The 24,776-nt window shown below is 37.4% G+C and overlaps 1 protein-coding gene across 9 annotated transcripts in view; it reads right to left on the bottom strand.

Annotated features, from left to right (window-relative positions):
- Positions 1–24,776, bottom strand: part of LOC137251044 (protein retinal degeneration B-like) — a 140,240-nt gene that overhangs the window by 32,166 nt on the left and 83,298 nt on the right. For 8 of the 9 annotated variants that reach the window (XR_010953154.1, XM_067784926.1, XM_067784924.1 and 5 more), the window contains exons 5-8: positions 16,799–17,221; positions 3,931–4,193; positions 895–924; positions 496–571 (exon numbers count right to left, since the gene is read on the bottom strand). Coding sequence is in view for 8 of the 9 variants with exons in the window: in XM_067784926.1 (XP_067641027.1) it covers positions 496–571; positions 895–924; positions 3,931–4,193; positions 16,799–17,221 (792 nt within the window). In the remaining variant the exon portion in view is untranslated. The remainder of the gene's footprint in view (positions 1–495; positions 572–894; positions 925–3,930; positions 4,194–16,798; positions 17,222–24,776) is intronic. The other variant, XM_067784925.1, reaches the window with a different exon arrangement.

Below are 24,776 nucleotides of genomic sequence, written 5' to 3'. Positions count from 1 at the left end.
AAACTAGCTGCGACAGCGTGAGTCAATGCATTTGTGATTTGTGCTGCGATTACTACTGATATTGTCACACCGACAGAAAGATAAAACTAAATCGGCGGGATTGAGTCATAGAAATCACCGTGACTGAGTTAGATTTCTTTCGGAAGCATGTTTATCACAAAACGGCTGTGATCAGAGGAGTCGTTATCTGCGAAAATATAAGCCAATGAGATTGTGATTGCACTAGCTACTGCTAGTTAGTCGCAGCACAAATCGCACATACATTGACTCACGCTGTCGCAGATAATTTATCATATGAAAGAATCTGTAATTGGGTCGATGTTTCTGATTATTGATCAGCATGATTGGGAGTGTGAGACGCGTCAGTTACGGTAATTCTTCTGCACCTGTCGCTCCAATTTACTGTGCTCTTTTAGATGCTCTGACGAAGTGGCAATTACAGACGTAATTTCCATCTCCTTAAGAAACTATGTTTTCGGTATATAAAGTACTTACCAACGCAGTCGAAGAACTCTTCGTCAGAGTTCGACTTAGTATCCACCTCTAAACGTTCCATACGCCAATTTGCAACCTGAAATTTTTGAATAATTAGTTATTTTGCTGGGAGCGATACTTTTGTAAAAGACTATAACAACGAGGTGGTTCGGTTTACAAAGTGAGTAGGCGTTTTCAAACAGCGAAATGAAAATGGCTATGTGTTACATTTAACAAGATTTAAACTTCTGCGTGGAAAGTTCTTTTCACTCTAGAACCGATCACACCAAACGTTCGCTTTAGTTTTGTTGTAAAACTAGAAAACTTCTATAAGAATGAAAACCAATTAAACAATAAAAATAAAAAAAGGCATTCGATTTTGCATTCAGATATTACATTTAGTAAAACAAAGAAACTTACGCTTTTGTGATGTGTACTCTTAGCATGCGGCTATTAATAAATTTGTTTAATTAGTGTTTTCGTTTAAATTTAAAAAAATTTTGTTAACAAGAAGAAATACAAATGCAAGTTTCGCAAAATAATGAAAAATTGAATGTCTTGAAGAGTGAAGGAGGTCGCAAAGTAAGCATCCTTTTAAAATTAGATACTAATTAAATTGGACCTCAGTCGAGAGAACGCATAATTAAAGAGGTAAGCTTTGCCCTCGTATTAAAACCCTGAGCTGCCTAAGTTTGTAGAAGAAATACATATTAAGTTAGATTTAAAAATTTTCTTTCGTTGCTTTCAATTTCGCCCGAGCATAGATGCAAGGAAGGAAAGATACCTCGGCTATCTGAATCGCTTCAATTACTTGCCTACTTAATTGGCGTTTAACCGCTTAAACCGTTATGGCCGTCCTACAAAGCGCACCAGTTGCTCCTTCGCTATGCCTAATGGCACCAATTGGTCACACCAAGGGAGTCTAAATCGTTTTCCGGAGTGATGGCCGCCCACTTCCTCTGCTTCCATAGGCGGGTTCCGATAAAAATACTTTCTTAGCCGGCGCGTCGTCTCTCATTCGCATAGCATGGCATAGCCAGCGTATCCGCTGCGTTTCAATTCGATAGATTATGGTTATGGCTGCGTAAATCTCGTACAGCTCATCGTTAAATCTTTTTCGTTACTCGCCATCGCCAACGCGTAGAGGTTCCTAAATCTTTCGAAGAACTTTTCTCTTTATCTCTTCAGCTGATGTTGTCATGGTACATGCTTCTGCACCATATAGCAAGAGGGGACGGATAATTGACTTGTAGAGCATGATTTTTGTTTGCCGAAAGAGTACTTTACATGCCAATTGCCTAACTAGTCCATTTATTAGCATTTATTGGCAAGAGTGATTCTTCGCTGGATTTCAGAGCTGATTTTATTGTTAGTGTTAATGCTAGTTCCCAAATAAACGAATTCTTTTACTATTTCGAAATTATGGCTACCAACAGCAGGAGCGATGTGTTCAATGTGCCCTTGCGAGCAAAGTTGCAACAAAGTTCGCATATCACTTATGGTTGCCGTCACGGCGTATCTCCTTAGGAGGTGTAGATACTTATAACTTAAGAAAATGCTTACTTCGATGAAAACTTAAAAGACACAGCAACAAAAGCTTGGTAGACAGGGAACCGCCTCCCAGACGCATATTGAGTCAAATATGTGGGAAGTTCTGTGAGATATCGCAGTTGTTCTAGACGTCAGTGTACCAGTGCGGACTTTCAGGTATGCCTCATTTCGTCATTTGAGCCCAATCCACCTAAGCTGAGAAGGACCTCAACATGCCTCAAGCGGTCCGGGTTGCGTTAGGTTGAGTTGTAGATACCCCGGTAGGAGAAGCATGCAGGTTGTGATACCACATTCGATTACGGTGATAAAAGCTATAGCAATCAACAATATAATCTTGAATGAAACCTATGTCGAACTTGGTTGATTCCTCCTGAGAGGAAGCCAAGTGAGTCAAGACCGAAATATTTTTGCCAATTTTTTTGTTTGTGTTTGTGTTAGGCTAATTATTGACCACTTTGTTGCTTTAGTGCACTAAAACGGCTCGACGTTATCTAGTTCTGACCATCCGCATAGCTGGCGGAGTTCTGTACTCTCTACTGCCCCCTATGACTACTTCAGTTGCGCGCCGACAAATTCATGTGACAACTCCTCGGAATACTGATATTGACTCAGATCATCCTAACTTTAGTTAGATCCAGCCACAAACGAGATTAGGCACTCCCCAGTGCTCATAAAAGAAAATTAATGAGTAACTGACACATGGGGCAGTTTTCGGCATATAATAGTTTGTCCTATCTGGGACGGAATCTAATTCGGTAAGAATCGTAGTGTGGCCGAAGTCACAAATCTCCTACAACGTATCACGAAACTTGATTAAAGACCGGGCCGCAGCCGCTTCGTGTGTAATGTTAAGCGTGCCACCAAAGCCAAGGTAGGTGTTGTTCTAATAGCGCCGTTTATAAAAACCAGCTATATCCGCCCAGTGCGCTCCACTACAGCAGCATCTCATAGAGCATAATTTCTTAACTTCTATCTCATAAAGCAGAACTTGTGAGAGTCCTCACATCTAATAGCTTCTATGCAGCAGTACCCTTGGCCATGGTTGACCTCTTGGTTTTTAACCCTGAGACGAAGAGTAGCCCTCGTTGACCTGTCCTTACAATATGCCTGCTATTTTGTCAACAGTAGCCCTTTCCATTTCGCATACGTATGGAGAGCACAATGTGCTACGGAATGCCGACCCCTTATGTAGAGATAAATGAAATGGTGGAGTGCTTTTGGGAGATATGACGAGAGTTTGATTTTTCTGAAGAGCTCCTAAGTGATACGCTCCAACCGGCTTTTGAAACGACGGTGCTTTTGGTCATGTTCCCAGTTTAAGAAAATTAGTGCAAATGATGATCAACAAGCGGAACCCTTGTTTGATGGCTTATTATTTAAAAAAAGCTTCTTAATTTCAGTGGGTCCTCGTGTGTAGACGACAATTCCTGACACTTTCCTAGGAACACAAATCCCCTTATTAAATTGGTTTGGCTATTGATTATTTGATACACATGGGGCAATTAGTAAATCTAAGGCCTTGATCTTGTGTAGAACACGAGCACTATCAAAGATTGTGTATTTTAAGTATGTGTAGATCTCCATTTATGTTATTTTGCTCGATAGCTACTATCATCTCTTCAGGACTACTGTTCGGTAAGTACTATAAATGTTCCTATCCATAATTCTCATAGCTCTATATCATATTTCCTCACCCATCAAGATATTCAAACAACCTTGCCGTTTAAAGCGCAAAACGAAAAGTCAGCTAGGCGTACAAGACATTCATGTAAACACAAACAAGATTCGTACTTCGTGTATGATTACAAATTATTTTAACAGTTATGTCATAAATTACACACTTTAAGCAAGCATTTTTTAATGAAACACACCAATGATTTTAAATATTCATGATCAAATATTTACCTGCAAATCGAACCTATGCGCCGAGCCAGCTGGCGAATGTAGCGTACCCTTAGAACCGAATTTGGACTTCGTCAATTGTATGCTTTGCGAACGTGAACGTGCACTCACTTCTTGTCCAGCGTTTTCTTCATCCTCATCTGAGGTGCCGTCAGCACTTGGCGGCTCTTGGGTGACCATCGGTGGTGGTGCGCCACTCGATTTTCTACGTTCACTGCCTGTATTGCTTGTTATTAGTCTGCCATGCAGATCAGCAATGCTGTCGGCTAAAGTTTGTAATAAATAAAATATTTACAAGTAAGGACGGAACTGTCTTCGGCTGTGCCGAAGTCTTCATACCTTTCATGAATGGAGCTGAGCAATAATCTTATCCCATTTGTAATATCCGAATAATCGACTGTATAAGATATGTACTACAATTATATCGAACAGACATACACACTTAAAAGATATTTTCGATAAATATAAAATAAACAAGTAAACCGAACATTACATACCCAGCTGTGTTCTTGAAACGCTGTTGTTTGCTTTGTGTGGTTAATAGTGTTATAAGGCTACGCAATGGTACATATGCATATTAGGGTGGGTCGATTTGTATGGACGAAAGTTGACCGATATCGCACCATCGATTTTTCGATAGGATTTGGGCTCAAGAAAAAAAGTTCCCCTGCGCATACCCAAAAAAATAATTTTCGAGCCTGCGAAATTTCATTTTTTTGATTTTTTTTCGACTTTGATTTTTAAGGTTTTTTTCATGACCTACTAAAAGATTTTTTTTTGATTGTAAAATTTTCATGTATATGGTATACTCAAAAATGTCCGCTAAAAACGTTGGCGATAACAGTTTTTTAAAACAAAAAAATATTTATATATATATTAGGGCGAGTCGATTTAAAAATCGCCCAAACTTTGCCGAAGGAACCATACCTCTAAAACGAATTCTGATGTCCCCCCCAGGTAGGGGCAAATTTTTAAAAATCCCACTTTGACCCTTTTAGAGTGCTCCAATCGAGTCCAAATGTATGACCAACCCCCACTAACTTTGGAGGCCCGACCCACCGATGCCAGTGGTAGAGGTTAGATGTATGGTTCCTTCGGCAAAGTTTCTTATTTTGATCCCTAGAATGTGATTTTCACAGAGCAATGGGTGATTTTTTGCCTCACACACATCGACCACAAATCGACCCGCCCTAATATATATGGTACCTATACATATGAAAATTTTTTTAGTAGGTCATGAAAAGAAACCTTAAAAATCAAAGTCGAATTTGTATGGACGAAAGTTGACCGATATCGCACCATCGATTTTTCGATAGGATTTGGGCTCAAGAAAAAAAGTTCCCCTGCGCATACCCAAAAAAATAATTTTCGAGCCTGCGAAATTTAATTTTTTTGATTTTTTTTCGACTTTGATTTTTAAGGTTTTTTTCATGACCTACTAAAAGATTTTCATTTGATTGTAAAATTTTCATGTATATGGTATACCCAAAAATGTCCGCTAAAAACGTTGGCGATAACAGTTTTTTGAAAAAAAAAAAATATTTATATATATATTAGGGCCAGTCGATTTAAAAATCGCCCAAACTTTGCCGAAGGAACCATACCTTTAAAACGAATTCTGATGTCCCCCCCAGGTAGGGGCAAATTTTTAAAAATCCCACTTTGACCCTTTTAGAGTGCTCCAATCGAGTCCAAATGTATGACCAACCCCCACTAACCTTGGAGGCCCGACCCACCGATGCCAGTGGTAGAGGTTAGAGGTATGGTTACTTCGGCAAAGTTTCTTATTTTGATCCCTAAAATGTGATTTTCACAGAGCAATGGGCGATTTTTTGCCTCACACACATCGACCACAAATCGACCCGCCCTAATATATATGGTACCTATACATATGAAAATTTTTTTAGTAGGTCATGAAAAGAAACCTTAAAAATCAAAGTCGAAAAAACTGAAAAAAATTAAGTTTCGCAGGCTCGATAATTAGGTTTTTGGGTATGCGTAATGGAACTTTTTTTCCTGAGCCCAAATCCTATCGAAAAATCTATGGCGCGATATCGGTTAAGTTTCGCCCATACTAATCGACCCACCCTAATGTATATAGCTCTATTCTAAACTCATTTTCAGTCGAAAGAAGCAAAAAGGATACAGAGCCTACCACTTATCGACTTGAGCGGGTTAAAATGCAGTTTAAAAGTTGTAGCTATGAAAAAATGTTTGTGCCAAACTTCGTTCGGATTGAGAGATTTTTGATCGACTAATGCTATGTTCAAACAGAAAAATAAATTGAGGCAATATCAATTCAAATTGAGTGGTGTTCATACAACTCAATTTAGCTTACACAATAGTAATTTGATGGCCGGTTGGCTCATCTCTACAGCAACAACATACCTGTGTTCAGAATGTCAAAATGTGCGTGTTGGAATTAGGTGAATGGAATGGAATGAAAACATAAAACTTTAAAATTTTTGTGTGTTGTAAGATAATGTGTTCAATGTTTTGGTTTCATTTTGAGTTTGCCATCCTCTTTTGACAATTCCTACTCCAGTGAAATGAAAAAAATAATATCAGCTGATGAGATGAGCCAACCATATAGTTGAGCCATGCGCAGCTGACGTTTAAATCTACTCAATAAACACACTTTACAAGGTTGTATTTACAGTTTGAAACAATTTATTACGCAATTTTTTTTAAATTGGCAATTTGTTATTAAAATTTATTATATGATAAATTGCGTAATAAATTGCCCAAATGGTATAAATTGCCAATATGGCGTGTGTTTGTACCTAGTATTATAGCATTGACTTTGATTATCTTCACTCAGTCTGTGTAATTTGGCAAGGGTAATGTCTCTGCCAAATTTCAATGTAATATCTTTAAAGGCCGTAAGGCATGTTAAATTTCCAAATTTTCTTCTTCTAAATACGGGTTGTGCTACGCCCATATTTCCAAATTTTTTTCATTTTTCTAAATTTTCGATATCGTCAATCCCAACCGATTTTGGGTTCAAATAAGCCCGTATACCGAATTTTGTTTAGATATCTCAATAATTCCTCTAGTCATCGTGTTAGCAGACGAACAGCCGGACGGACGGACATGGCTTAGGTCCGGTTTTTCAATACAAGTTCAACTCAGTTTGTCAGTTAAACTACGCTTAAACTTGTTCTGCAGTTTTTCAGTCCATTTTAACTGAAGTTTAAGCTGAGCTTAAGCAGCCGATCTGGCAGGGCTAAACTCTAGTTAACCTATCGGTGATATGCGTTCGTTCGAAATGGCGTCGAATATACCCAACAAGCATTTGGCCTTGAGCACCATTAGAGCTCATGCTCTAAATACCTCTAAAATCTCAAGACTTGTTACGAAACAGTGGCTAAACTTGAGAATCATAGTGTGCTAATCAAAATTGCGATTTTTTTATAAAGCGAAAAATGCTATTACTTAAGTTGAAAAAATGATCGTTCCCAACTTGTGGTTCTTTGACTGGGCTCAAGTTTAAGATTATAATACGACACTATTTTCACTAAATTAAATAAACTATATAATTTATTTTTGATAAACTACGCCTCTTTACTGCTAACAATGAGATGTTTATTACTCACAATAAATAGCTGTTGGCTGTGGTGGTACCACTGTAATATCGCGTGGAATTCACGTCACTTCAAACACGCTTAACATTACAAACATTCGTTCATTGACACAGATATTTACAATGAGTTCATTCGAGTTTGCCAAGTCGCCTAATACATTAATGCGTCATACCCAAATTGCTCAAGTAGGAATCAAATTGACAATATGTAGGTCAATATAATAATTCGCTGACAAAGCATTTCTCATTATTGAGTCATGCACCTCTAGTATGTAAATATTAATGTAAGAATGTATATATGTATAGGTTAAGAACTTTTGTATAAATAGGAAAGAATTTATTCAATAAAACTGGAATATCATTCTGACGCTAAACTTCGGCGCTTCAATTTTATTATTATTCGCAAATATTACATGGCGATCCTGCCAGACTAGGTTTGAAATTGACAAAATTGCTAAAAAATCTAGTTGGGGGAAGATCCTGCCAGTTGGACCCTTAAAACACAAAATTTGACTAACAAGCGAAAATTGTTTGCAGGACCTTGCTGGAAGAGACCCCGCCAAGTTCTTTTTATTTAAAATTATTTTAAAAAGTATGAGAAGTAATGGCAACAAACTGGTTCGAAGCTAGAGGATATTCTGGCATAAACAAATCCAACAAAAACATTGGAAACCAGAAGAAACTTATTTAAAATTAAGGGTCTTATAATAATGACAATTATTACAAAAACTATAAAACATGATTACACCCTGAAAGCTATATTTTTCGTAGAAATCCCTTTTTACGCTATGTTTCTGTTCATTGCTCAGATCTAAGTGCATCAGTTGTGGACATAGCCGCGTTTGGAAAATTAGTAAGGCATCTTTCAAAACTTTGGAAAATGTGGTCTGACACATCGGAGAGTCAAAATCTTTTCCAACTCCGTGCTGATAGCTACCTTCCGCAAAAAAAAAACCTAATACCGATGCTAAGCGCGAAGATGACCCACCGAACGGTGTACTTCCTTCATTTATAACACCGAGCACGTAGGTAAACGCAGCCTTGTTTAGGTGGAAAGTTTTTATAAAACACAATTTTTTAAAATCTTTATAAGTTAATTAAAACACGGATCCTTTCACATACATAGCCTCTTCTAATTTCAAGACGCCTCGCAATTTTTAAATCACGCCTTTCTTGCTCATTTTCTTCTAACAAAGCTGCAAATGATATGGAATCCATTTTAAGCTCTAAACTTTTATTTTAAATGATATAATGCAATTTTAAACTAAAATTTAAGTTGAAGTTTTTTATTTACAATCGCTCAGCTGACTTCGAATAACCAATATTTGACATTTTATGTTGGCAGCACTTTTTTCGGTTTCACATGAGTTCAGTGATAGCAAATTCTTCGTATTCGTAGCGGAGGGTTGTATTCGTAGATTTTCTACGATGGATTCAAGAATAGGGCTGACTATAAGCATCCCAGTTTACTCAACAACATAGATACGGAATACAGCAAATGTAAATAAACAAAAGAAATAAAAATACTAACCCATGTTAGCACAAAGTTACAGTTACTTCTTAATAATTTGTAAACACATGCCGCTTTTTAAGGGAGTCCACGCTCTTAAGGGTCGGCTGTGCAAAAAATAATAATAATAAATTACTCACCATTGAAAAAACTAGAAAAATTCAGCTTTTATGACAAAGCGAGAATGAGCATAACGGGCATAGTATGTAAAGCAAATACAAACGAATAAAAGCAAAAAGAAAACATATAAACTTATAATATCAAGTTACCACTACGACATAAATTACAACTGAATGCATAAAATTATTTGGTAACAACAAGCAAGTTGACTGGGTCATTCAATGACAAATGAAACAACACGGCACACTTATCACAGTGATATTGGAGTGGCCGTCTAAAATTAAGCATAAAATTATATACTCTCACTTAAAAGGCCGATGGTGTAGTATCGCGTGGAATTCACCTCACTTCAAACACTTAACATTACAAACATTCGTTCATTGACCCAGATAACTACTATGAGTTCATTCGCCTTTGCCAAGTCGCCTAATCCATTAACGCGTCATATCCAAATTGCTCAAGTAGGAATCATATTGACAATATGTAGGTCAATATAATAATTTGCTGACAAAACATTTCTCACTATTGAGCCAAGCACCTCTAGTATGTAAATATTAATGTAAGAATGTATATATGTATAGGTTAAAAACTTTTGCATACAGGTTAAATTTCAATTAGAATTAGCAATTGATGCAATTGGTTTATAATCTCTAATTCATTAAACAATTAGAAATAGTTCAACTAATTCCCATTAGATAATTGAAATTTTAATTCTAATAGTAAATCTAATTGCAATTAGTTGCCATTCGCAAAAAAAATTGGGTTACCTTTACATTTAGAAATCTAATTGACTTCTGCTAATGCAATTAGATATTCAATTAGCTCGAATTAGAATCAATTATTCTAGGGCTAACCACTTCCCTTGAACACCTTTGTCAAGCTTTTCCAAGATCTGAATTTTGGTTTCCAAGGACAAAATATTTTTCTTACATTTATTTGGCATTTCAGCGAATTACTTTTACTTTTAAACAAACAATGCTAAAACTCGTGCACGCGCATCGAATTTCACACAAAAACTGTACAGAACCGTGACGAAAATCAAACGACTTCCGAACGTAACATAAGTAAATTGGACTCTCCTTTTTATACTCAGTTGAGCAGAGCTCACAGAGTATATTAACTTTGATTGGATAACGGTTGAATGTACAGGTATAAAGGAATCGAGATAGATATAGACTTCCATATATCAAAATCATCAGGATCGAAAAAAAATTTGATTGAGCCATGTCCGTCCGTCCGTCCGTCCGTTAACACGATAACTTGAGTAAATTTTGAGGTATCTTGATGAAATATGGTATGTAGGTTCCTGAGCACTCATCTCAGATCGCTATTTAAAATGAACAATATCGGACTATAACCACGCCCACTTTTTCGATATCGAAAATTTCGAAAAACCGAAAAAGTGCGATAATTCATTACCAAAGACGGAGAAAGCGATGAACCTTGGTAGGTGAGTTGAACTTATGACGCAGAATAGAAAATTAGTAAAATTTTGGACAATGGGCGTGGCACCGCCCACTTTTAAAAGAAGGTAATTTAAAATTTTGCAAGCTGTATTTGGCAGTCGTTGAAGATATCATGATGAAATTTGGCAGAAACGTTACTCTTATTACTATATGTATGCTTTATAAAAATTAGCAAAATTGGAGAACGACCACGCCCACTTTTGAAAAATAAAATTTTTTAAGTCAAATTTTAACAAAAAATGTAATATCTTTACAATATATAAGTAAATTATGTCAACATTGAACTCCAGTAATGATATGGTGCAACAAAATACAAAAATAAAAGAAAATTTCAAAATGGGCGTGGCTCCGCCCTTTTTCATTTAATTTGTCTAGGATACTTTTAATGCCATAAGTCGAACAAAAATTTACCAATCCTTGTGAAATTTGGTGGGGCTTAGATTCTGGGACGATAAATTATTTCTGTGAAAAACGGTGAAATCGGTTGAAGCCACGCCCAGTTTTTATACACAGTCCACCGTCTGCCCTTCCGCTCGGCCTTTAACACGATAACTTGACCAAAAATCAATATATCTCTACTAAACTCAGTTCACGTACTTATCTGAACTCACTTTGTATAAGTATAAAAAATGCCCGAAATCCGACTATGATCACGCCCACTTTTTCGATATCGAAAATTTCCAAAAGCGAAAAAAATGCCATAATTCTATACCAAATACGAAAAAAGGGATGAAATATGGTAATTGGATTGGTTTATTGACGCAAAATATAACTTTAGAAAAAAAATTTGTAAAATGGGTGGGACACCTACCATATTAAGTAGAATGAAATGAAAAAGTTCTGCAGGGCGAAATAAAAAAAACCCTTGAAATCTTGGCAGGAATACTGTTCGTGGTATTATATATATAAATAAATTAGCGGTATCCAACAGATGATGTTCTGGGTCACCCTGGTCCACATTTTGGTCGATATCTGGAAAACGCCTTCACATACACAACTACCACCACTCCCTTTTAAAAGCCTCATTAATACCTTTAATTTGATACCCATATCGTACAAACACATTCTAGAGTCACCCCTGGCCCACCTTTATGTCGATATATCGAAAAGGCGTTTACCTATAGAACTAAGCCCCACGCCCTTTTAAAATACTCTTTAACACCTTTCATTTGATACCCATATCGTACAAACATATTCTAGAGTCACCCCTGGTCCACATTTATGGCGATATCTCGAAAAGGCGACCGCCTATAGAACTAAGGCCCACTCCCTTTTAAAAAGACTCATTAACACCTTTCATTTGATACCCGTATCGTACAAACAAAGTCTAGAGTCACCCCTGGTCCACCTTTATGCCGATATCTCGAAAAGGCGACCACCTATACAACTACCACCACTCCCTTTTAACACCCTCACTAATACCTTTAATTTGATACCCATATCATACAAACACATTCTAGAGTCACTCCTGGTCCACCTTTATGGCGATATCCCGAAAAGGCCACCACCTATACAACTACCACCACTCCCTTTCAAAACCATCATTAATACCTTTAATTTGATACCCATATCGTACAAACACATTCTAGAGTCACCCATGGTCCACCTTTATGGCGATATTTCGAAAAGGCGTCCACCTATAGAACTTAGCCCCACGCCCTTTTAAAATACTCATTAACACCTTTCGTTTGATACCCATATTGTACAAACGCATTCTAGAGTCACCCCTGGTCCACCTTTATGGCGATATCTCGAAAAGGCGACCACCTATACAACTACCACCACTCCCTTTTAAAACCCTCATTAATACCTTTAATTTGATACCCATATCGTACAAACGTATTCTAGAGTCACCCCTGGTCCACCTTTTTGGCGATATCTCGAAAAGGCCTCCACCTATAGAACTTAGCCCCACGCCCTTTTAAAATACTCATTAGCACCATTCCTTTGATACCCATATTGTACAAACACATTCTAGAGTCACCCCTGGTCCACCTTTATGGCGATATCTCGAAAAGGCGTCCACCTATAGAACTTAGCCCCACGCCCTTTTAAAATACTCATTAACACCTTTCGTTTGATACCCATATTGTACAAACGCATTCTAGAGTCACCCCTGGTCCACCTTTATGCCGATATCTCGAAAAGGTGACCACCTATACAACTACCACCACTCCCTTTTAAAACCCTCATTAATACCTTTAATTTGATACCCATATCGTACAAACACATTCTAGAGTCACCCCTGGCCCACCTTTATGTCGATATATCGAAAAGGCGTCTACCTATAGAACTAAGCCCCACGCCCTTTTAAAATACTCTTTAACACCTTTCATTTGATACCCATATCGTACAAACATATTCTAGAATCACCCCTGGTCCACCTTTATGGCGATATCTCGAAAAGGCGACCGCCTATAGAACTAAGGCCCACTCCCTTTTAAAAAGACTCATTAACACCTTTCATTTGATACCCATATCGTACAAACAAAGTCTAGAGTCACCCCTGGTCCACCTTTTTGGCGATATCTCGAAAAGGCCTCCACCTATAGAACTTAGCCCCACGCCCTTTTAAAATACTCATTAAGACCTTTCGTTTGATACCCATATTGTACAAACGCATTCTAGAGTCACCCCTGGTCCACATTTATGGCGATATCTCGAAAAGGCGACCACCTATACAACTACCACCACTCCCTTTTAAAACCCTCATTAATACCTTTAATTTGATACCCATATCGTACAAACGTATTCTAGAGACACCCCTGGTCCACCTTTATGCCGATATATCGAAAAGGCAACCACCTATAAAACTACCACCACTCCCTTTTAAAACCCTCATTAATACCTTTAATTTGATACCCATATCGTACAAACACATTCTAGAGTCACCCCTGGTCCACCTTTATGGCGATATCTCGAAAAGGCCTCCACCTATAGAACTTAGCCCCACGCCCTTTTAAAATACTCATTAACACCATTCGTTTGATACCCATATTGTACAAACACATTCTAGAGTCAGCCCTGGTCCACCTTTATGGCGATATCTGGAAAAGGCCTCCACCTATAGAACTTAGCCCCACGCCCTTTTAAAATACTCATTAACACCATTCGTATGATACCCATATTGTACAAACACATTCTAGAGTCACCCCTGGTCCACCTTTATGGCGACCACCTATAGAACTTAGCCCCACGCCATTTTAAAATACTCATTAACACCATTCGTTTGACACCCATATTGTACAAACACATTCTAGAGTCACCCCTGGTCCACCTTTATGGCGATATCTCGAAAAGGCCTGCACCTATAAAACTAGGGCCCAGTCCCTTTTAAAATACTCATTAACACCATTCGTTTGATACCCATATTGTACAAACACATTCTAGAGTCACCCCTGGTCCACCTTTATGGCGATATCTCGAAAAGGCCTTCACCTATAGAAATTAGCCCCACGCCCTTTTAAAATACTCATTAACACCATTCGTTTGATACCCATATTGTAAAAACACATTCTAGAGTCACCCCTGGTCCACCTTTATGGCGATATCTCGAAAAGGCCTCCACCTATAGAACTAAGGCCTACTCCCTTTTAAAATACTCATTAACACCTTTCGTTTGATACCCATATTGTACAAACACATTCTAGAGTCACCCCTGGTCCACCTTCATAGCGATATCTCGAAAAGGCATTCACGTATAGAACTAAGCCCCACGCCCTTTTAAAACACTCATTAACACCTTTCGTTTGATACCCATATTGTACAAGCGCATTCTAGAGTCACCCCTGGTCCACCTTTATGTGGATATCTCGAAAAGGCGACCACCTATACTACTACCACCACTCCCTTTTAAACCACTCATTAATACCTTTAATTTGATACCCAAATCGTACAAACACATTCTAGAGTCACCCCTTGTCCACCTTTATGGCGATATCTCGAAAAGGCGTCCACCCATAGAACTAAGGCCCACTCCCTTTTAAAATTTTCATTAACCCCTTTCATTTGATACCCATATCGTACAAACACATTCTAGAGTCATCCCTGGTCCACCTCTATGGCGGTATCTCGAAAAGGCGTCCGGTTATAGAACTGAACCCCACGCCCTTTTGAAATACTCATTAACACCTTTCGTTTGATACCCATATTGTACAAACGCATTCTAGAGTCACCCCTGGTCCACCTTTATGGCGATATCTCGAAAAGGCGTCCACCTATAGAACTAAGGCCCACTCCCTTTTAAAATTTTCATTAACCCCTTTCATTTGATACCCATATCGTACATACAAATTCGAGGGACACCCCTGGTCCACCTTTATGGAGATATCTCGAAACGGCGTCCACCTATGGAACTAAGGATCACTCCTTTTAAAATACTCATTAACACATTTCATTTGGTACCCATATCGTACAAACAAATCCTAGAGTCAACCCTGATCCACCTTTATGGCTATATCCCTAAATGGCGTCCACCTATAGAACTATGGCCCACTCCCTCATAAAATACTGTTTAATGCCTTTCATTTGATACACATGTCATACAAACACATTCCAGGGTTACCCTCGATTCATTTTCCTACATGGTTATTTTCCCTTATGTTGTCACCACCATAGCTCTCAACTGAGTATGTAATGTTCGGTTACACACGAACTTAACTTTCCTTACTTGTTATATCTATTTTGCAACAAAACCGAAAATACGCTCAGAAATTAGAATTTTCGATTCTAATTTCAGATCGTGTAACGTATTGAAAAAGTTGACTCTAATTTCTCGACATTCTAATTACTAAACGTTCTTTTTTATGAGCGACTACTGTACCACAATTCAACTGTACAAATATAGAAACGAACAATTAAATACAACTAAAATTTCCTTTGAAAAAGAATAGGAAAATATTTACGCGCTAATTTCATTTCGCTGGAATAAACATAACAACATTGACTTTTCTGTTTTGGTAGAACAAAAGCTGTTTTTTGTTTAACTGTTTTAGAATTTGCTTTACTCTTGACGCATTAAACGTAAAAAATAATAAAAAAAATTAATTAATGCTTGGCGCAATTTATCACAGAGAAAATTTAGGCCGAACTTCTTTTCGAATTTGCGTCTTGCTCCCTTTTAATTTTCCCTACAAATTAGCGGGATACATGTTTTATTTTCATACTAGAAATACGCTTGGAGTATACGCCAAATCACTGCCGAGCATCGACCGCGCTTAGACAAACTTTTTCCAATTGAAAAACTTGTTTTGAATTTTTGATGTTGCTTTGACCGGAACTTGAATTCAGGACCTTCGGTGTGGTATGCGAAGCACGCTCCCACCACACCACGACGGTCGCTTTTTATCAATAAATAGTTTGAGATTGTGGCAGGCACACGGTTAAAAGTTTGAGCCTAAATCTGAAACATTTTGGACATATGAAAAAACCAAATTTTGTTTAAAATATAGATTATACCGGTCTTCCTGAAAATGAGTGCATAGAACTGGGTTTCAATTTGAAACTGGAGAAGTCGAAACTTTATGTAAATGCTGCTGATCCAAAAGTTCTGGGTTTCATAAGAAATTTGATTGATAATGGAAAATCTGGATGTTGGTACTTTTTAAATAAATTATAATTATATAATAAATGCTGAAAGAAAATTTGGTTTAAAACTTAGATGGCACTTATTTTCGTGAAGAAAAAATTACAAAAATCTTCTTGTCTGCACAATCGGTTGTGGGGGATATATTTTATATATACGACCGATCTCATCCATTTTTGCAGACAACAATATGTGCAATATACGAAAGAATGTGGTGAAGTTTGAAGCTTCAGCGTGATAAATCGAGGAAGATATGACAGAAATTCTCTTTTCTGAAAAATCGGTTGTATGGGGGATATATGCTATAGTGATCCGATCCGGCCGGTTTCGACAAATGTCTAATCGGACACTTAAATATACCCGCTAACCAAGATATCTCAAAAATTGAGCGACTAGTGTGCAATCAAACAGACAGACGGACAGACGGACATGGCTAAATTAACTCAGCTCTTCATCCTGATCATTTCGTTATATTTATTGGTGGGTCTATCTATTTTCCTTTAAGGACTTACAATTTTGATATTTGTGACAAAGTTAATATACCATTTTATTTTCATGAAAAGTATAAAACTCGTTAACTTACTTGTCACGATTTCATTTTCACTCACCATCTTCAGGATCACTTTCGCTACCCTCAGCACCACACATTTTCTTTGCTAATGCTTGCTGTGTCTGACGCTCAATCTCGCGTATATCGTCAATTGTTAGGCCATACCATTCATCTTGCCACGCCCATGCCTGTCGATGTGCACGCACCATAGTTTTTCGTAATGCTACATCATGTATGAATTTTTCAAGCTTCGTTTGCATACCCCAATAACGGAACTCAACGCGACAAATTTTATAGGCGCACATCAAGGACATATTACGAGCTGTTGGTTGCTGCTTGCCTTTCACCTCACGCCAATATTCCTCCAGCCAATCTTCGCCGAGTGGACCGCGTCCAGTTTTCTCAGATACAAATAGCTTTGGGTCCTCTTCTTTAACATAGTCACCGCCATACAATTGATCTTTGACAATGTCAATTAAATCTATGGAGGGAGGAGAAACACAAAAATATATCTTCAGAAATAGGATAATATTTTATCAAAAGTTCTATTGATAACGTTCTAGATCTGGGATTACTATTCTAATATATCTATGCTTTTCTTTTCTTGCATGCTAAGAATTTGGATGGATTGCCGCCTTAACCTATCTGGAAGGCGAAATTCTGGCTTGGAATCGGACAGTTAGTTTACCTGGTAATAACTCTCCAAACTGAAAAAGGTTCCAGGAGGAAGAGGCCACAGAGAGGAGAAGCGCCGTGCGCCTGAGATCAAATAAATAAATGCAAGGCGCGATAACCTCCAAAGTGATTTAAGCCTAGCTTCCCTTCCAACTTGCGTCGTGCTCCTTTTAATTTTTTGGGCAATTAGTGGGTGCATGGCAGAGGCAGAGGAATACCAATCGAGAACTTTAATACAGAGAGAGGGCAAATTATTGATAACACATTAATTCCACTAAATTAGGAGACAGTTGAGGGAGGCATTTGGAAGCCAGTAAGAAGTAACAACAATTTCTGCTTGCTCTGAGAAGCAAAAAAGATACCATATAGGAACTCCAACCAGCTGAAAAGCTGGGCTAGGTGATGAAGAAATTTTCGACCGTAGCGCTGATTGTATAGAGCAAACCATATAGGCGAGGGCTCGTCGCAGTGTGCAGATCTATGATTGGGAAGGGGACGCACTTGCTTCATGATAGATATAAGTTTTCCATTATTATTATTTTAGTTGCATCATTTCATCCTTTTTTTTTTTTTGTGCACATATCATTTTCTTATTGAATTATTCGAGGTATTAAAGGGCGTCCCGTGCAGTGGTTCATTTGCGATTTTGAATGTTTTTGAACGTAGTCATTTCACTTCATATTTTTATAATTTTTTTTTTTTTGTAAGATTTTTGCTACAACAACAGCACATTTATCCGTACCTTGATTATTTATATTTTTTGTGTGTTGGCGTGAAGCCACACAGACAACGCAGCCTTCTCATCCACGTGGAGAAGAAGAAGAACTCATTAGGTTTACACGATCACCCGGGCCTCCCTGGGACGCTATATCTTGGGATATTTCGCGGTTTTTCCATAATTTTGTATACTTTTTCCGGGCAACCGCGAAGTTCTACGCACCCGCTTGCGTAAGCGGAAATAATAATAAGTTACAAACTAATATTGCAAGAATTTACTGCAGTTTCATTTCGGCGGAGCGACTAAATGTAGGTCGGGTTGTTGTTTTGACTTCTCTTTTCTTTGCAGCTAGCTTTCGGCTGGTACCATTGGAGAGTGAGAAGCGAGGTGAGTCTCAACCACGGTTGCCACACCATGTTTTCATTTGGGACCAAAATTCATTGAAAAAAACGACCAAATTCCAAAGAAATGGACCTAATTTTTGTAATTTTAATCGGCTTACAAACAATTCGGCAATTCACGAATGTGTCGAATTCTTTGTAAAATCTTTAGTTTCAGGTTGTGGTAAAGTACAAACAAAAAGCCTTATATAAATAATTGTCTTAACGAAAAACCTTAGAGCAAACCCGTGCCGCAAGCCAAACTAGTTCTGTTTTTATTATTAAACGGTTTTATTTAGCTTGAGTTGACAGGCCGGCCGTTGTGAACGAATCTTGTAATTGAAATTTAAGTAACTTCAAGCTACAAGCTTGAAACTTGGAATATAGTTCAGAACCCGATGACAATGCAATAATAAGAAAAAAATCGCCGCTAGGTGGCGCAAGGATCGAGATATTCGCAAAATTCGCATTTGTGGTCCGATTTGGCTCATATTTGGAACACATAATACGTGTAAGAATAGAAATCGACCTGTGGAAAAAAATCACCGCTAGGTGGCGTATGGATCGAGATATTCACAAAATTCGCATTCGTGGTCCGATTTGGCTCATATTTGGAACACATAATACATGCAAGAATAGAAATCGACCTGTGAAAAAAATGCCACTAGGTGGCGCATGGATCGAGATATTCACAAAAATCGTATTTGTGGTCCGATTTGGCTCATATTTGGAACACATAATACATGCAAGAATAAAAAGCGACTTATGAAAAAAATAGCCGCTAGATGGCGCAAGGATCGAGATATTCACAAAAATCGTATTTGTGGTCCGATTTGGTTTGGTCTATATTTGTAACACATAATACATACATGAATAGAAAGCGACCTATGATGCCCGATTTGGCTCATATTTGGAACAAATATTGCATACAGTCCAGTAGAAGTGACATCAAAATATTTTGGAGTTGGAGGAAGGACAAGCATACGTGGCGCAGTGTCGAGTAAAGTCTTTGGAAGGATTATGTATTGAGGACTTCGGTTGTAACAAATTGACAGGAAAGAGTCCTTGTAATAATGAGTCACTAAATGAACTAAAAAGAATGAGAAATAATAGGCAATTAAATAAAGACTAAAAACTTGAAAATAAAATAATTAAAAAAAAAATTTTAAGTTAAACGGTTTTATTGAAAACAATACTTACATGAAATAATAATAATACGAAAAGCTAGAAAATAATTAGGTAGGTCCTAGGTACTAGTCATCACACTCCTTATCAATCTAGGGCGTTGATCAGACAATTAAATAAAAGCGCTGGGCGCGTGAAATTTCTAAATATGTGAGGCGTAGCATAACCTGATTAAGGTTCAGTTGGTTTTACTTATGACTATCAATAGAAATATGACGCGTCCAATGCTCTTGTTTAATTGTCTGATCAACGCCCTAGATTGATAAGGAGTGTGATGACTAGTACCTAGGACCTACCTAATTATTTTCTAGCTTTCCGTATTATTATTATTTCATGTAAGTACTGTTTTCAATAAAACCGTTTAACTTAAACATTTTTTTTAATTATTTTATATTTACATAAAAATCTTATTTTTAAACTAAATTTCTCCAGTGCTCTGTTGTATCAATTTTATTATAAAATCAGACAAAAATTTAAAAAAAAAATTGTTTCCAATAGCTGGGTTCTCCACTTTTTTTAATTTAATTATTTTTTCTTCTTTTAACCAGTGCACCCTCTCGCTTCAATTTTCCCATCTATGGCCTAGATTCAGTAAGTGCGGGTTTTGAAATTTACATTATTTCCATGTAATTTGTGTGAGAGAAAAATGTACATTTCAAAGTTCACATTAATTGAATCTAGCCACAGTCCTCAGATTTACTATTGAAAAGTCTTAGGAGTTTTAACTGTGTAGTAATGGTCGAATTTCCATTTGACGAGGTACGAGAAATTAGTTATTATTAACCACGTTATTATTAAATTCTTTGGGGTTCTGCTCTCTAACGGGAATAATTTGGCACAAAGCGTTTATATCAGGTCTGCGTTGAGCATTTGTTAAGTTATCGCAAAAATATTCCCGCCTTACTTCCAATAAAAATATTCTATGGGTTTAGAGACTTAGTAATCTAAATTATGTACACTGACATTTATTATATATCCAATATTTTGATATAATCATCGCACCTAAAATGACTCATATTGATGTAATAATATCAGCAGACTAAATTTTGCTGGTTGAACTCTTTAGCGCAGGTCGGAAATATATAGAAACTTTTAATTATGTAACTGGTATTGAATTTGAAGGTTGTATAACAGAAATGATATTAACTTCCAGACACAAATATATAAAATATAGCCGCATAGCAGTATGAAGAACAGAATAGCCTTGGAATTACTAAAACTCATCAATTTGTTTGGTGCTGTGTGAGAAAAATTTAAAAACTCTCATTACCTATCGAAGCATATCGCATAACTTGAACACAAAACAGTGGTAAGTGCACTTAATATAAAACAAATTAGTCTCATTAATTTATTTAGTTTTCAATACAAGAATGTCTTCATCAGTGGACAACTCCGTTAAATTACTTTGAGATGTGCGTGCATTTGCAACAACTTTTTTTAAGCTCAAACAGTGACAAAAGTCTATGATGAATATTTTTCGATAAACGGTAGAAATATCTAGCCACCAAAACAAGATTTTCTGATTCATCGCTTGTTTCACCAACAATTAACGAAAATTGGTTTGCTTCAAGATCCCACACTTTTATAAACTATCTGCTAGGTGAAGTGCTATTGTTTTGCTACATTTTGTTGACATCAATTCTTTTGTAAGAAATCCATTGAGGTAAATTATGAATTATATTAGGGTTAATGAAGGTGTGGAAAATTTTGTGGGCAGTTTTGAACACTTTTTCCTCAGTGAAAACAAACAATCTTGATTACAGCTTAAAAAGGACCAAAATTGGAAAAAAGGGACCAGCGGACCAAAAGGACTATTTTTGGTCCAAATGGACCAAAAGTGGCAACCGTGGTCTCAACAGCATACCAAAAGTATGTATGTATGTGACTAGTTATGTCGAATAACTAGTTTTTACCAATACCATTAACACGCGCTTAGATATACATAAGTTAATTCACACTCAGCGGTATAACAGTTTTTTTGTTAGATCTCAGCGTAGAGAACTGGGAGTAGGCTCGCAGCGATAGCGTCTCATTCAAAAGGTTTTTTTTTTTTTTTGATTATTTGAATTATTATCATTAAACCAATTAAATGTACCTGTACTGATTGCATGAAGTACGTAGTATTATTTTGCGATTTTGAATATTTTATGTTTGAATTCTGATAATCTCTCCTTCCTTTATTAATATAAATAATAAATAATTATCATTACCAGATGTTAGATTTGAGGCGGAATTTTACAAATATGGTAATAAAGTAGTTTAAGCCAGTACAACTTAATTTACATTTTTTTTATTTTCCATGATTCAGTGAAAGTATTCAACAGGATAAATATGGAGTAGTAAACCCAGGGTGTGGGTGGGTGTTGCCCTTAGGAGAAAGGGTTGACCAAACGGACTGACTGGGGACTTAGACCGACATTCTGACCGACGGACGAATGTCTGGCAAGGGGAATCCACTCGGATTGAGCTAAAGTGCAGTTCTAGGCCGTTCGCCGCTATCGAACAGGTGCGGTGGGATGGCTCTCCCAGACCCGGACGGTTTTCTTCCGCTTTGGTTTCATCTTTCTTTATTTCAATTCATTATCAGACCCTCCTAAGGAATGAACTAAATTTTTCTTTTTTAGTGACTGCGGGTGGAGTAAGGTGGCAAGAACCATGGCCACTGACGAGCCTCAGCCGGGCTACCACCATGCCTGCCGGCCACCATGCTCGCCCCGATACAGGCAGTAACATAACAGATTCCAATAAAAATAAATAAATGCAAGGCGCGGTTACCTCCAAAAGATTTTAGGCTAAGCCTCTCTTCGAATTTGCGACGTGCTCCTTTTAGTTTTTCCAACAAATTGGCGAGACGGGACCTACATGTTTTATGACGACTCCGAACGGCATCTGCAAGGCAGATGAGCTTTCTATGAGAGATTTTCATGGCGGAAATGGCCAAGCACCGCCGAGGGGTGACCATACTTAGAAAAGTTGTATTCTAATTTAAAAAAACTTGTTTCTAAAATTTTGGAGACGGAGCACACTACCATCCCACCACGGCGGTCGCCATTTCCGTAAGATTCCAAACATGCTTAATTTATTTCTAATTTATAAAGCTTCGTTAATGCTCCGGCGAGGTGTTTATTTGTCTTTGGTGGTACCACATTGGAGAAACTTTTTTTCAGCTCCACCTCAACTCGAATCAAATGTAGGTTATCAACTGGAGAAACGTGCTGGATACTCATTTGAGAGCTATAAACTTCTCAAAATCTCTCAAAGATTTGATAGTGATTGAAGAATCGAAGGCTGGAGGTAAACAAAACATTTGAAAGCTATAAAATTCTCAAAATCTCTCAAAGGTTTGATAGTGATTGAAGAATCGAAGGCTGGAGGTAAACAAAATGATGCTGTCGGGTTGGTATCGAAATTCTGTATGTACAAAATTCTAAAAACAAAATTCTGCTTTTTAAAATTCGGCTTTTTTAAAATTCTGCTTTCTAAAATTCTCCTTTCAAAATTCTGTATTACAAAATTCTGTATTAAAATATAATGTTAACAATGTTAAAGAGGTCATGTAGTTATTTTGAAAAAGTGCGCCATGCGTAGTAATTCTGCGTAGAACACCTTTCTGCATAGGCGGCCTTCGGCCGCGCTTATAAAAAATAACCCTGGGCTACGCCATGCCAAGTCCGGATTTATGGTATAACCGTGGCTACCGCCACGGTGATGTCCTTCTGCGTAGTATACTCTTCTGCGTAGGCGGCCTTCGCCCGCACTTCAAAAAAATAACCCTTAGCCGATCCGACACCGGCTATGCCATGCCATGATTCCGGAATTTTAACTTCCAGAATAAAACATTCAGAATTTTGAAAAAGCAGAATTTTAGAAAGCAGAATTTTAAAAAGCAGAATTTTTTGCAATTTACAGAATTTTGTCACCCAGAATTTTGTAATACAGAATAATGACACGCTGCTGTCGTATCTACAAATTATCTGGATAATAAAAAAAAAACAGTCTACCCAAAAGGTGGCCTTAAAATATAACTGAGCAGCTGCTCTGTAGTTAAACTGGAGCTTAAATTAGACTAGAGTTTAAGGAAACTTAGTTTAAGCTTAGCTTAACCAACTACTGAAAAACTGGGCCTTGATAAAACTATAAAGTCCGAACCTTGTCTAGATGTAAAATTTTCGAAAGAAAGGATTTTTCATTGGACTAACCTTCTTAGATCTAGTTTACATATTATGAGTTTATCTTCTTTTACGTGGTTAACTCCTAATCGTTTTTTATTTAACTTGATTTCCCATTTAAATTATTGACTTCGGTAATCGGTAATTATGAACAAATTTAACAGATGCGGATTTTTTATTTGTATTTTTTCATAGAAAAACTCCACCTCTACGAGCGCAATCTCTAGTTGGAAGCATAAAAACAATGAGAAATGTGAAAATTTGACAGAAAATAATCTAGTAGCTAGAGATAAAACATATGTAAACGCATAGATTATCTATTGATCCATTCCGACGGCACTAATAATTAATAGCTACTTTGGCGGGTGGCTTGGGATCACGTCCTTTCCAACCGCCCACACATCGCAGCTCTACTTATTGTGTGTTAAATATACATCAGCTGCTGGAAACCAGTCCATTCCGAAAGCACTAATAATCAATTCCGTTGCTCGGCATCACAATCCATCCCGACAACTGATTTAATAATATATATACATATTGTGACGAATATTAGCAACACTAAGACATACTATCATCTCTAAGCCGATACTAAGCAGTCACTTTTATCTACATAAACAAATCAATCATTATATATACACATATGTACATACAAGAAGCGGAGAGATATGCAAAAACACATGCATATATCTGAGATGCTCACAAAAGTATGCAATCATCGGTCGAAGTATCACTCACATATGCACGCGCATATGAGAAGCTATAAACGTGCATCTGCAGTTTATAGCTGGTGAGTTTATAGCTGGTAAACAAGTAGTAACTTCTAGAAGGAGAACGCCTAGAAGTATGCCGACGAGGAAACCGAAGAGTATAAAAGCAGCACCAGCTGAGGCATGGGCAATCAGTTTGATT

The sequence above is a fragment of the Eurosta solidaginis genome, chromosome 4 (assembly GCF_040869045.1).
Source record: "Eurosta solidaginis isolate ZX-2024a chromosome 4, ASM4086904v1, whole genome shotgun sequence".
NCBI classification, from domain to species: Eukaryota; Metazoa; Arthropoda; class Insecta; order Diptera; family Tephritidae; genus Eurosta; species Eurosta solidaginis.
The sequence above is the reverse complement of the archived record's forward strand: the minus strand, read 5'-3'. Positions and strand labels throughout refer to the sequence as shown.